The sequence below is a fragment of the Condylura cristata genome, unplaced genomic scaffold, assembly GCF_000260355.1.
Source record: "Condylura cristata isolate star-nosed mole 26May11 unplaced genomic scaffold, ConCri1.0 scaffold00037, whole genome shotgun sequence".
Taxonomy (NCBI): Eukaryota; Metazoa; Chordata; class Mammalia; order Eulipotyphla; family Talpidae; genus Condylura; species Condylura cristata.
Window position 1 is genome coordinate 4,507,432 of NW_004567138.1, and position 18,213 is coordinate 4,525,644.

An 18,213-nucleotide genomic window follows, 5' to 3' on the forward strand; every position below is an offset into this window, starting at 1 on the left:
AAAATCTCTGCAACACGGGAGGTATAGCTCTTGTTTGAACTGGGTACTTGTTCACTGTGATAAGTAGCCTTGTTAGTTAAGATGCTTTCCCTTGCGAGAAACATATTGCTTGATTAAAAGTGACTGAAACTGTAAGGACATTTACTTAACTCACACAGGTATTCTCAAGGTAGGTTGCCACGGGTTTGATTGATTTGAGTAGCTCAACCTGTCTTACCCACTTAATATTTATTCCCTCCGAGTGCCAATATTGTGATGGCCCAAGCATCACAGATTCACACAACTGTGTTCAAAGGTGGACAGACTGAATGAAGGTGATATTAGGGAAGAAACCTTGTCCCAGAAGCTCCTTCCTTGGCACATCTCCCCTTTTTACCTCTCAACAGCTAGAATAGTGTCACATGGCTAAGCCTTAGTAATACAGAAGGCTGTGAAAGGAAGTCTGGGAAATATTTCACCTCTATGTAGGTAACAGTGTTGTAAGAGCTTGAGACAGATAGTGAGCAGATATTGTGAAGCTGGCTAGAGTAGTGAATTTCATTTTGAGCGAGAGTCAAAATCTGTCTCCAATTCTTGACCTGAAACCATAAAATACATAGAAGAAAAGAGGCGAACACTCCATAACATATGCTTCAGGGACATCTTTGTGGATTCATCAGAGACAAATGCTGGCAACGAGGTGGAGAAAAGGAACACTCATACACTGTTGATGGAAATGTCCACTGGTCTAACCCCTTTAGAAAATATCAGCAAGGAAAACAAAGGGCATAAGCTAATGACACTACATCAAACCAAAAAGTTTCAGCACAGGGAAAGAACCTGTAAGCAAAACAAAAAGAAGTCCCTCTGGGAGGGAAAAAAGTACTTGCACACCATACATCTGACAAGGGGCTGATAACAGAAATGTACAAAGAACTCATATCTACAAAAAGAAAACAATTAAAAACTGGGAAGAGCTAAATAGGCGCTTCTCCAAAGGGCATACAAATGGCCAACAGGAACAGGGTAAAATATTCAAATCACTATCAGAGACATGCAAATGAAACCACAGTGAGATACCATCTCACACCTGTGAGAATAGCCCATATCAAAAGGATCAGAAACAAATGCTGGTGGGAATGTGGAGAAAAAGGAACCTTCCTACACTGTGGTGGGAATGTAAACTGGCCCAATCCCTGTGGAATTCTGTAAGGAAGTTTTCTCAAGACTACACATGGATCCGCCCTATGAGCTAGCAATTCTATCCTTAGGTATCTGCCTGAAGAGCACAAAAGCACTGAATTCCCATGTTCATTGCAGCATTATTTGCAATAGCCAAGATATGGAAACACATTTAGTGCCCCCAAATTATGAGTGGAGCAAGATGATATGTATGTATTACAGTTTGTGTGTAATATGTATGCAATGGAGTGTACTTCCTCCAACTGCCTGTTCTGCTCCCTGCTCTGTCTCTGGTGAATTCTCTCACCGTCCCTGCACCTCTGGCGTATACCCCAGTTCTGTATGCATAAATAAATAATCTTTAAAAAAATACAAACTCATGCCATTTGCAGCAACATGGGTGGAGATGGAAGAGATAATGCTAAGCAAAATAAATCAGAGGGAGAAAGAACTATATCAGATGGTATCCCTAATAAGTGAAACATAGAGAAACCAAACCAAGAACAAGAGGACGACAACCTTAAAAACTAATCCTTGAAAACTGACTATAGACCTGAAGCATCCAAAGAAGAATGTAGGGGTGGGGAGGGTTAGCAACAAAAAGGGAGGGAGCACAGTGGACTTGGTGTCCTTCATTGGTGATACCTGAGGGAGAGAATCCTAATGTTTAACACCATTAAAAGAACACATCTGGCCCTCCCTGGTGGCGCAGCTGGCTAAAGCACAGCACTAAGAAGCTAAAGCCACTTCTGCATGAGTTCAATTCCCGCCTGCCCCGGAGGTGATCCACATGGCGTGGCAGATCTCTCCTGACCTGCCCGCTGCTCCCCTCAGCAGTGGACTTTGTCGATCTGCCTGTTCTGCTCCCCACTGTCTCTGGTGAAGCCGTTCGCCACCCCTGAGCCTCTGGCCTGTACCCCAGTTCTGTATGCACAAATAAATAAATCTTAAAAAAAAAAAAAGAATAGCAATTCCACATTTGAACTTAATTTCTATAAGCGATCCATAAAATACAGTATTTAATTTTTTTAACAAGATTCATTTACTTATGCATACAAGAACTGGGGTGTAGGCCAGAGATGCTGGGCGTGGGGTTGAGAGGATTCACCAGAGACAAAGTGAGGAGCAGAACTGGTGGGTGGATTGAAACACACGGCTGAGGGGAGCAGTCGACAAAACAGGAGAGGTCTGTTGCTCTTTGTGGGTCAACGCCCTGGCTGGGGATTGAACTCTTGTTGCAGTGGCTGGCAATAGCTTGAGAGTTCTGAGACGTAACTCCTTTTGCCACAAGGGAGGCCCAAAACACAGATTTCTAATGAAAGAAATAAGTTGCAAGCTATCATGAATACCTCCCTCCTTCCCTTTGCTGGGTTATTAGTGCACCATCCTAGTGGAAAAACTACAGATAAATTTCCTGTGGCTCAGGTTCTTCCTGGCTGTTACATCAGACTGCACTGCATGCTTTATAGGAACTCAACAAAAACTACCATTGCTCTTAAACGGATAGGTTGCATTTCTGCTTGGCCAGTGCAGAGACCCAAAGTTGGTAGAGACAAGTTAGAATGTCAACCAAGTAATTTTAATTACTGATTAGAGCTAGAAGAACAGTTATGTCTTTATATATATATTTTAAAGATTTGTTTATTTATGCATACAGAACTGGGGTACTGAGTTGCAGGGGCGGTGAGAGGATTTACCAGAGACAATGGGGAGCAGAACAGGCAGATCCATGAAGTACACTGCTGAGGGGAGCAGCGAGCAGCGGGCGGGTCAGGAGAGATCAGCCTCGCCATGTGGGCCACCTCCAGGGCTGGTGGGGATTGAATTCATTCTGAAGTGGCTTTAGCTTCTTAGTGCTGTGCTTTAACCCTCTGTGCCACCAGGGAGGACCTGACGTCTTTCTATTTTTTAAAAGTTGATCAGCAGGTATAGTGTAAATTTTAACTGTAATGTGTATATTACCTTTTATCATCAAACTTAAAAGACTTCTGATTAGAATTAGTGGTAAGTAGGTATTTTTAATAGCTACCTCTGAGCTACATACCAACCTTCGTTTCTTTGAGCTTAATTTTGTGAAGCAGTTGAATGATTGGAAGAAAATATTATAAATGGTAGGGGAGGAAAAGGCCAAGACCCAGAAACCTCTGTCACTGTTTCCTTGGTGTTCTAGTCATCTGTCCCACAGTTCTAGGGAGCCTGGCACGTGAGGACCTGTGAATCATAGGTTTCTATTGCTATTTGTTTGGCTCATTTTTCTCCAACCTCCACACCCTTGAATTATTAGAAAAAACAATGTATTTTAAGGTTTTTGTTTTTTGTTTTTGTTTTTTAAAATGAAGACCTGTCTTAAGCATTGATTCAGTTACTGTACTTTGTCAATAGGATTTTTGTAAGGGACAGTGTTTACTGGAACCCTGAGTGTTTACTGGAACCCTCAGAACATTCCCCCTTTATATTGACTTTGTAAAATTAACTTTAAAATTAAGCTTATTTCTCTTTGCACCACCTTTTGGATGTGTTTGCCTGCAGCATGGAAAGTTCCAAGATTCATAAGGATTTAAAACTAGCATTGTGTCCATTCAAAATTTGTGAAGTGCACTGGTTCAGAGATTTACTGTACTCTTCAAGTATTACCATTTCTCATATGATTTATTCCCTTGAAAGTCAAAACACAAAGTCTGTTTTTTAATAGAAAATGGAAAACTGAGAAGATTGTAAATACTTTAATAGAAGGCAATTATCTACCCCCAGATCTATTTTTCCCCAAATATGTCTCTTGGACCTAGCAAATCTATCTGGTCTGATCAGCTGTTATTTTGTGGTCTGTGAAGGTCGTTACCTTTTGTTTTTAAAACATATAGGTCTTTTTACAAATTGTCCCTAACATGTTGGTTAGGCAGCAGAAAGAACATCCAAACTCTAACAATGTGACTTCTTAAGTAAGTGCCACTATCCACTGTTTGATCTCTAAACTATTTGATTCTTCCTTGTTCCTTAATTAACTTCTAAACAACAGAAGAGAACTTAACTACTTATTTCTCAGAGCTAGAAAACACAATTTTTTGAAGTGTTTTATTGTTTCCTTTTTAAATTAAACTAAATTTTTTATTTTAAAAATATATTTATTACATCATTCTTCATTTTGGTACAATGTATGATTCACCCATGAAACTCCCACCACCAGTGTCCCGTGCTCCATCACCATAGTCCGTTTCCTCTTCCCACTCTGTCCTGATCCTTTTCACTCTTCCTCCCCTACAGAATGTCTCTGATCTATAGTTGCCTGGTGATTTTGATTTTTACTTTATTACAGTTACTTTTATTTTCCTGATTTCTTATTTCATGCCTCTACATTCCTCCTGTAAGTGAGACCATCGATATTTTTCTTTTTCTTTATGGCTTATTTCACTGATCATAATCCCTTCCAGCTCTAGCCATATTGCTGAGAAGGGCATGAGTTTATCCTTTTTTACTGCTGAGTAATACTCCATGTGTAAATATACCACATCTTCTTGATCCAGTCATCTATTTTTGGCCATTTGGTTTGCTTCCATAGCTTACCTATTGTAAATTGAAACACAATTTTTTTTTCTTTTTTTTTTAAACACAAATTTTTAATGCTTTAAAAAAATGCTTTGGTAGGTTCTTTATACCTAAATTTCCTCAAAGATTGTACCCAAAATAATCGTAGGAGGGACTTTAGATATTTGCCTGTTTTGAGAACTGAATGGCAAGAAATAGTCCAAAAGAGTTGCAAATTTTGGTTAATGAGAACATGTATTATCTATTTACAAGGTTTATGGTGATGTACCCTTATACTTATTTTGAAAGATGTTCTCCTTTAGCTAAGTGACCTTGTAGATTTAGATTTGCCAGATTTAGATCCATTGTGATTCCTACCAGTTGTAGAAACACCATTTCTACCAATAGTAGAAACCACTTGGTTAAGCTTTCATTAATGTTATAATTCTACAATTTACAGACTCTTAACCGAGAAATGGATCCACTAAAAGCCCTCAAACTTTGGGACAGATTGTTTGTTAAGAAAGTCAAAGGACAGTTACTCACATAAGTTCCAGGGCCTTGACTTCTATTTTCCTTAAAAGAAAATGAGGACCAAAAAACGGGAAAGAAAATGAGGACCTCCCATGTGGCCTAGGGTTTAAGTTTCAGTATTATCATCATTTCTGGCTTGAGTTCAATCCCAGCCAGAAAGCTGACCCACACGCCAGAACAGACCTCTCCTATCTTGCCTGCTGCTCCCTTTAGCAGAGTATCTCAGTGAATCTGCTTGTTCTGCTCCCCATTCTATCTCTGATGAATCCCCTCTCCCCTTGCATATACCCCAATTGTTGCATGCATGCATAAATAAAAGTGTTTACAAAAATAGATTGAGTGAAGATGGTGGGAGCCTCCAGTCTGAATGAGTGACACAAAGACCATCAAGTTTTCTTTCTTCCTTCTCCAGAAGTCCACCTGGACCCCTACCGAACGTGGTGCCCCATTGCTGACTGTCAGACTGTGTGCACGGTTGCATCCGGGGACCCAGGGCAGCCTGTGCTGGTGGAGTGTCCTACTTGCCACCTGAAGTTCTGCTCATGTTGCAAGGACGCTTGGCACGCAGAAGTCTCCTGTAGAGATAGTCAGCCTGTCGTCCTGCCGACAGAGCACGGGTAAGAGAGGAAACTTCAGGACGCCTAACTACTTTACTTAGAAATCCTTAATATGTTGCCTGGAGAAGGAGTTCCTTTTTGGTGGCAGTTAAGAGATTATTTTCTTGAAGAACTTTCCTGAGGAGTGCCCCTAAGTATTGGTAAGTTATTACTAAAGATAGCCCAGGAGAAGCTTCTAGATAATATTAAACTTGGTAGAGAGAGGTACATAGTCCATTGGTTCTTGGGAGGAAGTCATGACTTGTCCACATTTATCTGCTTAGGTTCCTTAACTGCTATTATTGAAAGATCACATTTTTAATGATTGCAAAGTGGCACAGAAATTATTTCTACCAAGACTGAACTGCCATCGTGCAAGATGTTCCAATCATTTCAGAGAGAGCATAACAAAAACAAAAGCCCTGCAGTGCCTAGAGTCCTAAATTAAGTAGGAGAGAAAAAGAGCTCATCTCTTAATACTTTATGTCCTAAAAAAGATGGCTCCAGTCTGAAATTTTGTTAAGAGGAGAAGCAATCAAATCCCTACCTAGAGAGGGCTTTTATGGTGGTGATGGTGGCAGAGCCGGGAATGAGAGACTTTTGTGTTTGATCCCGTGCTTTGCTTAAGGCTACGCAGTTCTGCACTAGCAAGCACAGAAATACCAGAGTTACAGTCCAGTTGGCTGAATCACCCAGCCTGGCAGAATGAATAGAACCATTCTTCAGAACCAGTAATGCTACCTGGCTGTGACATGGGACTTGAGTCTCCGACAGAGCAAATCAAGAGTGAAAAAGACATAATGCACATACATGGCAGGCGTGTGCCCTTATACAAAACAAAACAAAACAAAACGAAAACCCTGTACTTTCACTGCAATTGCAGGAAGCATCCTTCTTGCCTGGGTATCGCAGAGAGAAGAACTGAGTTCTTGCATTGTCATTTGGTACTTGTGTGACTTCCTACTAGTCCCTCCATCTTGATGAGTCTTTTTTCCTGTCTGGAAAAAAAGGCAGGGAATTAAAATAGTAACTCTTATACTGCTGGATATAGTTATGGGGAGTACCTGTCATTGACAGCACTCTGGATTTGAGGGGTGCTGTGTGCTGGTTTTGATGAACAGTTTTTTTTTTTTTTTTCTTCTATGCTCCTCTAGGCTGTCAGCTTATGCTAATTCTGCTTGGAGTAGGTTTTTAAAAAATAGTCCCCGGAGGCGCAGTGGGTTAAAGTGCAGTACTGTGAAGTATTTGCAGCCACTGTGGTGTTAGTTCAATCCCCGGCCAGGGAGGTGACCCACATGGTCAGCAGACCTCTCCTGACCTGGCCTGCCCGGTTCTCCCCTCAGCAGTGTGTTTCAGTTGATCTACTGGTTCTGCTCTTCACTCTCTTTGGTGAATCCTCTCATCTCCTCACCTCTGGCCCATACCCCATTTCTTATATGCATGACCAAATAAATCTTTAAAAAAAAAACAAAAAAACCCTGTCATTATTTTAAGTTAGTGATTATTGATTCCCCCCTTCCCTTCCTCCACTATTTAATAAACAGGTCATTAGATTATCTGTGCTCCTTTTGATCCTGGACTTAAGTTTTATACTTGTTGGTCTTTTTATTTAGACAGTGTACGCTCAGGGAATGAAGTATTAATTTGACAAAATAATGAATTAACTTAAGAAAGTATAATTACATAGTTCACTCAAAGGTAAAAAAATTGAGACCTTTTTTTGACTTTTTAAAATCTGTTTCCCTCCTGCTTTTATCCCAACCTTTTCCTTGGCACTGAATTAAGCACAGATAATAAAGTGTTAACTACCGACCTCTCAGGAGCTCTGGGAATTCATTCCATGACCATAAAGTTAAGTCTAGAAGGGCATTGATTAATAATTAATGATGTTCAGACCACTCTTCCCTTGTGCTTCAACATATATGAAGAACACATCATTATCAACAGTAAAAATCTTTTATTTATTTTGTAAAGATTTATTTATGCTTACAGAACTGGGATACAGGCCAGAAGTGAAGGATTGACCAGAGACAGAGCGGGGAACAGAATAGAAAGATTGACGAAGTACACTGCTGAGGGGAGCAGAGGGCAGGACAGAAGAGGTCTGTTGCGTTGTGCAGATCCTCCAGGGCCGGGGATCGAACTTGCACTGAAGCAGTGGCATCTAGCTTGTAGTGCTGCGTCCCAACCAGTTGCCTCCCAGGGAGGACCTCACAATAAAATCTGATGTAAAAATGGGCAGAGGAACTGAATAGCCATTTCTCTCAAGAAAACAAGGAAATGGTCAACAGGTACATGAAAAGGTGTTCAATAGGGAAATGGAAATCAAGTCACCATGAGATCTGGAGCCCCGTCCAATAATTTTGCCTCTGTTTTGTTTCTAGCACCCTCTTTGGGACAGACGCAGAAGCCCCCATTAAACAGTGTCCTGTTTGCCGGGTTTATATCGAACGCAATGAAGGCTGTGCCCAGATGATGTGTAAGAATTGCAAGCACACATTCTGCTGGTACTGTCTCCAGAACCTGGATGTAAGTTCTGCTGGCTTTGCCGAACTTTCTCCATACTGTATGTGTTCAACAACCAGCATCCTACAGGTTTTCCTTTTAAAATAATGTTTTTCTTTTTGCACTGCAGGGACAAGGGATATTTTTCTTAGCAAGACTTCCTATACCTGCTACTTAATAATTTATTTATTTATTATATTTAGATTTTTATTTATTTATGCATACAGAACTGGGGTACTGGCCAGAGTCGCAGGGGTGGTGAGAGAACCCATCAGAGACAGAGGGGGGAGCAGAACAGGCTGACTGATGAAGTACACCGCTGAGGGGAGCAGCGGGCAGGTCAGGAGAGGTCTGCCGCGCCATGTGGGTCACCTCCAGGGCAGGCGGGGATCGAACTGATGCTGAAGTGGCTTTAGCTTCTTAGTGCTGTGCTTTAACCCGCTGCACCACCAGGGAGGGCCCTATTTATTTATATTTTATATCATTGCTCAATTTTTTATAATGTTTGCTTTCTTTTCTCAGGTGTAGTCCCTATAGAATTCTCACCACCAGTTCACCTGTGCACCATCACCACAGTTCCTTGTGTTCTTCTCGCCCTGGTTTCAATCCCTCGCTCTCCCTTTCCCCAGCAGAATGTCTCAGATGTATAGTTGCGGTTTATTTTTTTTGTTGTTGTGTTGTGATTTTTTTTTGGTAATGGTGGTTTCCCCCCCCTGACCTTTTTTTTGATTCCCCTATATTCCTCCCGTAAGTGAAACCATCCATATTTTTCTTTTTCCTTCTTACTTAACTGAGCATAATCCCTTCTAGCTGACAAGAGTTTATCATTTTTGATTGCTGAATAGTATTCCACTGTGTATATGTGCCATATCTTCTGGATCCAATCATCTATTTTTAAGCATTTGGGTTCTTTCCAAATTTTACCTATTATAAAGAGTGCTGCAGTAAACACAGGGATGTAGGTGTCCATTTGAGTTAATGTTTTTGTATCCTTTGGATAGATCCCTAGGAGTGGAATTTCTGGGTCATATGGTAGCTCCATTTTAGAAGTTTCAGGAACCGCCACACAACTTTCCATAGTGATTGGATTAGTTTGCATTCCCACCAGCAGTGTAGGAGAATTCCTCTTTTTTTTTTTTTTAACCATATCACCTGCTACTTTAGGTAGCTGTTAGACTTCTCTGAGTTTTCCTGAAGTGTGCTTCTTAACTGTATACACTTTTCTATTATACAAAATGACAGTTATTGTATTAATTTTATATTGCTGTTGCAACAATTTAACACAAACTTAGTGGCTTACAACAAATATTTTCTTTGGCACTACAAATTGGAAATCTGATGTGGATCTCACCGGGTTAAAAATCAGCAAATTGAAAGACTGTATTCTCTTCTGGAGGCTTTAAGGGAAAATGCATTTCTTGTCTTGTTCTAGCTCCTAGCAACTCTCTGCATTCTCTGGCTTGTCGTTTCTTTCTCCATCTTCAAAGGCATCTCATCTCTCTGACCACAGCTGAGAAAGCTTCCCTGCATGTAAGGGCCTGTATGACTCCACTGGACCTATTTCCATCACAGAGGTTAACCTCCCCCGAGCAGGGTCCTTAATTGAATCACATTTTCAGGGCTTCCTTTTGCCATATGAGGTGACATTCACAAATTTTAAGGATTGGCCGTGGGTATCTTCAGGGGAGGAGAGAGGGGGCTTTCCTTTTTCTGAATTTAAGTAAAAGTCATTTAATCAAAAGCCTCTTAAATATCTCATTCATTGGCATGACAATGGTATTACTAGTGTTTTGTCCAGGCTCACTCCCCAGATTCAGGAGTATGGTCTGGTTGTCCTTCTCGCTCCAGCCTGGGGGTGACCCACCTGGCACTGTAGACCTCTCCTGACCTTCCTGCTGCTCCCCTCAGCAGTGTACTTTGTCGACCTGCCTGTTCTGCTCCCCACTCTGTCTCTGTGAAGCCTCTCACTGCCCCTGCACCTCTGGCCTGTACCCCAGTTCTGTATACATTAATAAATAAATCTTTAAAAATAAAGGTGGTGTGAAGGATAGGTGAGAAGGTCTTACTTCAATTTTAGTGTATTCATGAATTGAATTCTAGTGTTCTACAGTTTGGAATAACTTATGGGATAGCATCAGTTATTTATAGCTCTTCCTTGTTTTGGCCAAATAAAATATCCATATCAGTGTCAGCCCTTAGTCATGAATGGTTGGGTGGCCATTACTTTCTCAACTTCTCATGTTAATTGCTTAGCTTGCTTGGAGCTTAAGCGACTTATGTAATACTTCAGCATCCTACAGACCCCACTGGTGAGTGTGCAGCGAACATGGGCTGTATAATAACCACTGCTTGTCTCATTGTAACTGGAACTCAAACTCTCTTGTTTAATATAACCCCAATGAGCATGAATCTTAATTTTAATCTTGAGTGTAAACTTGATTTCAGTCTTTAAAGAAGATATATAAATGGGCATTTTATTTTATTAATGTCAGCATCCATTTATTAGTGGCTGGAGGCAGAACATACAGACCCCAAATGAAATGAGAGAGGCAGTTAATGGGAAGAAAAGATTTAGGATACCACGATTTTAATTCCAAGTTTTCTGTCATGGACTGGATTAGTGTGGGGAAAATATTGGATATTTCCTTTAAGTTATTCTCTTCCCCCTCTTATACCTAGTCATAGTGATAATTAAATTTGTTGTTGTTGAGTCATTGCTTAAGGGGAGGCCTGTGATCTGTTAGAAATAGAATATTGCAAATAAAGAACAGGACAAGAACTTTACTGTCTAACCCCTGATCACACTTTCAATATTCATCTAATATTTATTTATTCTATATGCCCGTAGGGTAACAAAAATCTTCCTCTTTGATAAAATGCAGCAAAAATTGCTTTCTGTGTGTGATTTTGGAGGATGACAATCTATTTTACAGAGGATAAGATTTCCTCAGGATATTATATTTGATCCCCGATCTATGAAATGTCATTTTAGGGTCTCAAAGCTCAGCTATTCCAATTGAAAGAAAAGTTTTCATCCTTAAAAAAAAAAATCTATCACAACTCCTTGATTTACCATTAGGTTTGATATTTGATACCTGGCATAATGCTAAATGAGTGATTTTTGGAATGAGAATTTAACTGATTGAACACCCCTCATGCTTTACAAATGAAAGAAGTCTTGTTTGTTTTCCTTCAGGTTTTAACAGACCATTAATTGAGTTCATATGCAGAAGGATGCTAAAGCCCATGAGGTTCTCTTTAGGAGGCAAAAATGGAAGGGAATAAATGTGTGTACCAGATCTCTGTATCCTTTGGCTAAAATATATTTGGGGAATGGTGTTGCAAAGAACACACTGTCCTGTCACTTGTACTGTTCTGGTACATGAGCTGACATGGTGCAGATGTGACATGGTTGGATACACACACTTCAAATATTGGAGCTTCTTTGTTCTGGTCATTGTTTTTCGAGATTGCATTTTCTTGGTCGTAGCCAGGGGCACTGGCTTCCTGGACCTGATGTTTTCATCTAGAGAAGTGTTTTATGTCATATGGTGGCATTGATTGTTGTTTATAGGATACTTTAAGAGCATGGGTCTAGAAGAGTCAGTGTCCAAAATCCCAGCTTGAGATAGACAACAGAGTTTTACTGGAGTTTTGAGTCTGTTCTTATCTTGGTCGTCATTCCTTCTGTCTCAGAGGAGAAGGCATTCTCAGTCCTCTGCTTTGGATACCTCATAGCCTTGTCCTCTTCAGTTAACACTCCTCTCTTCTCTCCTGTGAGATCAGAGTGCACTCTCCACTCTCTTAACATATGCATGCATTTAAGGAGTCCCCCAAACAAGTAGCTCTTTTCTCAAGTCTTGATCTTTCCCTTACTGCCATTCAGTTTCTCCCCTTTCTTTAGAAGCTAAATTTCAAGATAGCATAATCACCTCCAGTTGCTGAAGCTCTGAATCATTGCATTGTATTCAGATTGCCCTACCTAGTTACACCCTGACGTGTTCTAACAAGACCAAGTGATTTCTTTGGGTAAAGTCCAATGGTACTTCAGTCCATATCTTACTTAGATTCTGATGCCTATGACATCTTGACCATCTCTGTTACAGTGATACCATCTCTTCTGCTTTCCTTTCTATGTTTCTAGCCACTTTCTTGTTCCCTCCAAGCTCTTCCATGACCCACTCTTAACGGGTCTATAGTCTCTTGACTTCTCAGTCTACATTCTATCTCCGAATAATCTCAGCTGAGATTCTGTGGATTCTTCTAGGCCCTGTGCACTGACTCCCAACTCTTGATTCTAAAACCAAATCTGTGTACCCAGTTACCTTTTGAGCAGTGAGGCGTGAGTGTCTTAAGTGTTTCTCAGTTTACCTTGTCTAAACTGGTGGTCACCATCTACCACAGTGTCTTCATGTGAGGTCCTCTCACTTTACTTCACACCACTGTAGAGCTACTTTTTAAAGACAGTTGATTAATTTATGTTAGACTCTGTCAGAACTCACTGACTAGGGTCTATTTTAGCTCAGTGATTTATACAACCACCGAGATACATTGCAAAGATGACCAATTCGAAATTCCTAGAGACCATCATTAATATCACCTCAGAGCCCTGCCTCCCGTTAGCTGCTGTGTGGTAATGTCCACCTCTTGATTCAAAACCACATGTTGACTGAAACTACTCTCTTTGTTTTTCAGAATGATATTTTTCTCAGACATTATGACAAAGGGCCGTGTAGGAACAAGCTTGGTCACTCGAGAGCATCCGTGATGTGGAACCGAACACAGGTACTGTGACCTTCAGAGGCATAGGAAATAAGTGTTTGTATCCACCCTTCCCACTCTACCTCCTCCTGCTGCATGGAAGGGGTCCTGGGAATTTCTGGGACAGGGCTAGGGAAAGTCACAGAGCAATGGCTGGAAGTTAATTCATGAGGACAAGTCCCTGGAAGAGCAGCAGAGGGACAGAACTCCAGAGCAGCTAAGTTAACTATAATGGTAGTCTACTATACGTAGAGTTAACTATAATGATAGTCTACTATACGTAGAGTTAACTATAATGGTAGTCTACTATACGTAGAGTGGCCTGCAGAATGAAGGCAGACATTCTGTCCTTCTGAATAAACTGACAGAATGACTTTCTGAAAGCTCTTTAAGGCTTATTTGTGTGAAAATAAATATATGACTCCCTTCCACACCTGGGGCCTGAGATCCTTCTGTACATCCCCTGTGTGTGTATACACAGGTTTAAAGGGAATTTTGATTTAATTTTATTAGTGTTTACTACTTAATAAAAGCTGTGTTCCTTTGGCAGGAGTCAGTTGTGAACAGCCTAGCAATCATTACTAGTATCTCCCTGCGACTGTAGAGGAAATTCAGGCAGAGACCCAACACCCAACAGGTCATGATTACACAGAGTTTGTTGCTAAGATTGAATTAGCTGGCATTTGTTCTTCTTACTTTTATTTTTTAGTATCTCCCCAGTTTATATCCATTTCAGATCACTGCTGGCTAAAAGGTCCCATAATCAACCCCCCATTAAAAAAAAAGATTTATTTATTCATATAAGAACTGGGGTATAGGCCAGAAGTGCAGGGGTGAGAGGATTTACCAGAGTGGGGAACAGGGCAGGCAGATGTACTGAAAATACACTGCTGAGGGGAGCAGCAAGTGAGACAGGAGAGGTCAGCTGCACAATGTGGGTCAGCAACCTGGACAGTGGCTGGCGATAGCTTGATTGCACTGAGACTTAACCCGCAGACCACCAGGAAGGACCCTATAATGGGCATTTTTGTTGTTGTTGTTTTAAATATTTATTTATTTATGCAGCTAGAACTGAGGTACAGGCCAGAGGTGCAGGAGCGGTGAGAGGATTCACCAGAGACAGAGTGGGGAGCAGAACAGGCAGATTGATGAAGTACACTGCTGAGGGGAGCAGTGGGCAGGTCAGGAGAGGTCTGTGGTACCATGTGGGTCACCTCTGGGATGGGGATTGAACTTACACTGGAGGGGCTGTGGCTAGCTTGCAGTGCTGAGTTCTTATTGCACCACCAGGGAGGGCCCTATACTGGGTATTTTTAACATAAAAACTCAGCTTATAGTTGATAGTAAAATATCCCTATGGAAGACTGAGCTGCTGATAAAGATGTTATTTTAAACTTCCAGGTGGTGGGGATCCTTGTGGGGCTGGGCATCATCGCCCTGGTGACTTCACCCTTGCTGCTTCTGGCTTCCCCATGCATAATCTGCTGTGTCTGCAAGTCCTGTCGGGGCAAGAAGAAAAAGCATGACCCACCCACAACCTAAAGCTTTCCTGTCCACGTGCCACGATGTCTGGGTTATACGAAACAGCACAGCGATCAAGCCCTGCTTATTGAATTTGCCTCCTGCTCCTTGCCAAACTTTGGAAGTGCCTCTGTGTTCAGACTTTGAACTTGACTGGTGCATGTGTTCCTATGTAAAGAGAATCGGGGGTCCCACAGCCCAGGTTGCGTCTATGGATTATGTTGAGAAGCTTTGGAGTTGCGGGGGAGGAACTGACACATCATCGTTTTATCATATTCCAAGGAATTCACTGGACTGTTCAACTGCCAGCCAAATCCAAGGGGCCTGTGAGATTATAATAAATGTGTTATCATGGTTGGAAAATACACATGATAACTGTGAAGCCCGTGTTCTGTGTTGGTTCGTCCACCATGAAAAGCATGGGGAGATCACCACCGGGAGGGGAAGAATAAGCCTGTTGAAGGAAAAATCTCATCAAAGCAGTAAAACAGGCAGCTTATATAACTGGGGAGTGGAGACAGTGGCTTTGCATTGGCCAGCTAATGGATGTGCTGCTTCGAGCATTCCTACAGTGACTTGGCAGAGTCACAATCAGTTTCTCCTCATGGGATCACAGCTTCAAACAGGAGACACTGCTCTGCACAGGGACTTGCCCCTTTGCAGTAGAAGGGTCACAGTATGTAAAACAATATGGTGGCATTTATCATCTCTCTTTGGCACGTGTAGCATCATGAAGGCGATAAACTCTTCTCTTACACTCACTAGCTGTAGTCTAGAATATTTTATGTGATGTCTGGGCAGAGTGACAGAGGTTTAAAACCTTCAGCTTAGAGAACAGAGTTCTGTGTGCATTCAGGCAGAAGATTTAGCATTGAGCCTAACAGTGCACACCAAGAGAGAGTATTAAAGCACCGTGTCCATGTAGAATCCATGTCACTTGCCACCTACTGGGAATTTCTACCCCTTGGGCAGGCATAGTGACCCAGTAGTATAATGCAGTAGATGTTTATCTAAAAGCCATTTTATCTTTCATTCTGAGTAAGATGGTTCATTATACATCAATCTAAGGATTTTTTTGGACATATAATATATGTAAATTTTGATTTTAAGTTCATAACTCACCCAAAGGTGTAGCTTTGTAAACATAACTCTTAAAACAATATTTAGTACCAGATGCTACCATCTCAGTTTGTAGAAACTCTACTTGATAATCACATTTTTTACATGTTTTCCTACACAGTTCAGAGCAGCTCTCTGCAAAGTTTAGTATTGCCCTTTCGTTATCTGGTAGGGCAATCTGAATTGTTTCTGAATGTTCAAGGCACTGATAAAATGACAATAAACGTGTGAGATTAAAAGTCAATGCTTTACACTCTTAAATAGTTTGGATTTCTGTCACCTCATCGTGACATTTTTCCCATTAAATCATGAATCAGATTTTAAATAAACGGGTTTTGAAAAGACAGTAGCTTTTTCTCCAATGACAGGATTATGTAATTGCCATTAGCAATGTAGCCTGGTGCTTCCAGCGAACTGTTTTAAGTGTTAATGGCAAACTCTCCTTGAAGCCAGGGATAACTCATCAGGAACTATCAGAACACATGATATTTTCTGAAGTAACTAGACTATTAATTTGCTGCTATTCTGGAGCTATGATTAAAGAGTGATGCTTTGCTACGTAATGGAATGTACCCTGGATGTGTATATTTAAGGAACTTTAATTTGTATGTACATATTAACATTTGATATATGTATAATACATCTGTTGGTCATGGACATTTTTTATTTACAGTTTGTATAGAACATAGATGGAAACTCTGGGAAAACTTTTGAATGATAAACCAACCAAAAAACATTTTTTTATGGTTTATTAGAAATTTCTCAGTATTGTCTTTATTTTCTTTTGAAATTTTCAACACTTGAGAAAAAATCAACACCCTCTTTTATCAATGTGTTTCAGATTGATATAGTTACACATGTACATATATTTGTATAATTTGCTTTGTCTTATACTGCCTCTTATTAGTAAAGGGCATTTATAATTGCTCAGGGGATGACAGGAACTCAACTGAAAGTGAATTTTTGTATCGAGAATATCAGAAGTGGCAATCTATTCCTCCATTAGTAAATTCTCCAAGTTTGGTTCCAGGATCTTTACATAATTGGGACTAGTTTTGGGGAACTCTACAATATTGTGTTATCAGAGGAGTAGCTCCTGAGTTTGGAGGGAAGGTAGAAGAAAATACCTATTTGCTTGGCAAAATGGAAGGAACTTAACATCTCACACAGAAATTATATTAGTATTAGCTACTTTCTTGTGGGGGATAGACAGGTTGTTTAACAGATCTTAAGTTACTGGTATTAAAATTTTTAAAGGTTAGAAAGTGCTTGAAAATGGTGCCTCAAATAGCTAAATGAGGTGGCCTGTGTGAAACCTTTAGTCAGGGTTCGCAGGAACTTTGACTCTTGTGCACCAAGAAGTGAAATAATACGCAAAGTCACTTGAGGCTTTGCTTAAAGGAGAAGCCGACAACTCTGCTAACAGTGATGCTTTGGGTTTGGATAATTGTCTAGTCAAACTGTTGCCTTCCTGTCAGTTTTATACTTCCCTCGTGAAACTCTGTCCTAGGAAGAAATACGGTTTGTATAATCATGTTTGGATGTTGTGGTAAATTCTTTATGTTTGAAGTAGTGTAGTCCATTGAAAGAGAAATAAAGTCTTCACCAAGTTGTCATCTGGATATAAACCCCCACTATTCAGAAATATGGTGGATGTAATGGCACATCCGGCCGTTGCTCCGGAAACAAATTTTAGCATCTTAAGGCATCCTATTTGTTCATGCCATGGATATTTTCTCGGGACTTGAAATGTATTTTGAAAGAGGCCTTTGGAAAATGAAGAATTCACAGTGTGAATTTTCTTGTAGCCTGCATCATGACCACCTTATTTATCAAAGTTTGAAATTACGCTTATTCAAATGTAAATCGGTTATTTGGAAAACCACATTGTCTCTTAAAAATTATCCAGAATCTAAATATGTATTATCTTAATCTTCCCTAAACAGTGCTTCTAAAAGACTTTCTGTTCATCAATGGATGCCTTTATGTATATAGACTAATACATAGGTGTGTGACTTTGAGGACAATTTCAGAACTGCCTTAGATGAATGACATTTTATAAAGCTGGCATAATTGATGTCTATAGGCTATTGCATCCCATCTTGATTTATGATCCAGAAAAGTTTTGTTATGTCTTTAAGAAATTGCTGTTGTATTCTATTTTTCCAGTGATTTGGGAGGAAAATAACTGTTTTAGTTTCTCTAACCCCAATAAATGTGGAGGAAATCAAGTATGTTAAACTTTGTTATGCTGTATGTTTCAAGACCTGATCAAGTTCATCATCCAGGAAGCAACTAAGTCACTATTAAGTCTTAGGTTCAGAATTGACAAAATGTACCCAAATCTTAGATAGTATTTATGGAAATAACCCTTGCTGCTTTGTTTCATAGAAGGTAAAGGCACAAAAGTAATGCCTTCACGTGTTGTGTGATCTTCCACACAACCAGCGTGCCGGCATTAATCATTATACAGAGAAATAACCAATAACATAGG

The 18,213-nt window shown here is 40.4% G+C and overlaps 1 protein-coding gene across 2 annotated transcripts in view; it reads left to right on the forward strand.

The window, feature by feature from the left end:
• The window catches only part of RNF144B (ring finger protein 144B), a 170,628-nt gene extending 152,633 nt beyond the window's left edge, over nucleotides 1–17,995 (forward strand). For both annotated transcript variants that reach the window (XM_004693310.2, XM_012732964.1), the window contains exons 5-8: nucleotides 5,630–5,834; nucleotides 8,198–8,342; nucleotides 13,014–13,103; nucleotides 14,481–17,995. In XM_004693310.2, coding sequence (XP_004693367.1) covers nucleotides 5,630–5,834; nucleotides 8,198–8,342; nucleotides 13,014–13,103; nucleotides 14,481–14,621 — 581 coding nt within the window. In that variant the 3' untranslated portion in view covers nucleotides 14,622–17,995. The remainder of the gene's footprint in view (nucleotides 1–5,629; nucleotides 5,835–8,197; nucleotides 8,343–13,013; nucleotides 13,104–14,480) is intronic.
• Nucleotides 17,996–18,213: the final 218 nt, after the last annotated feature.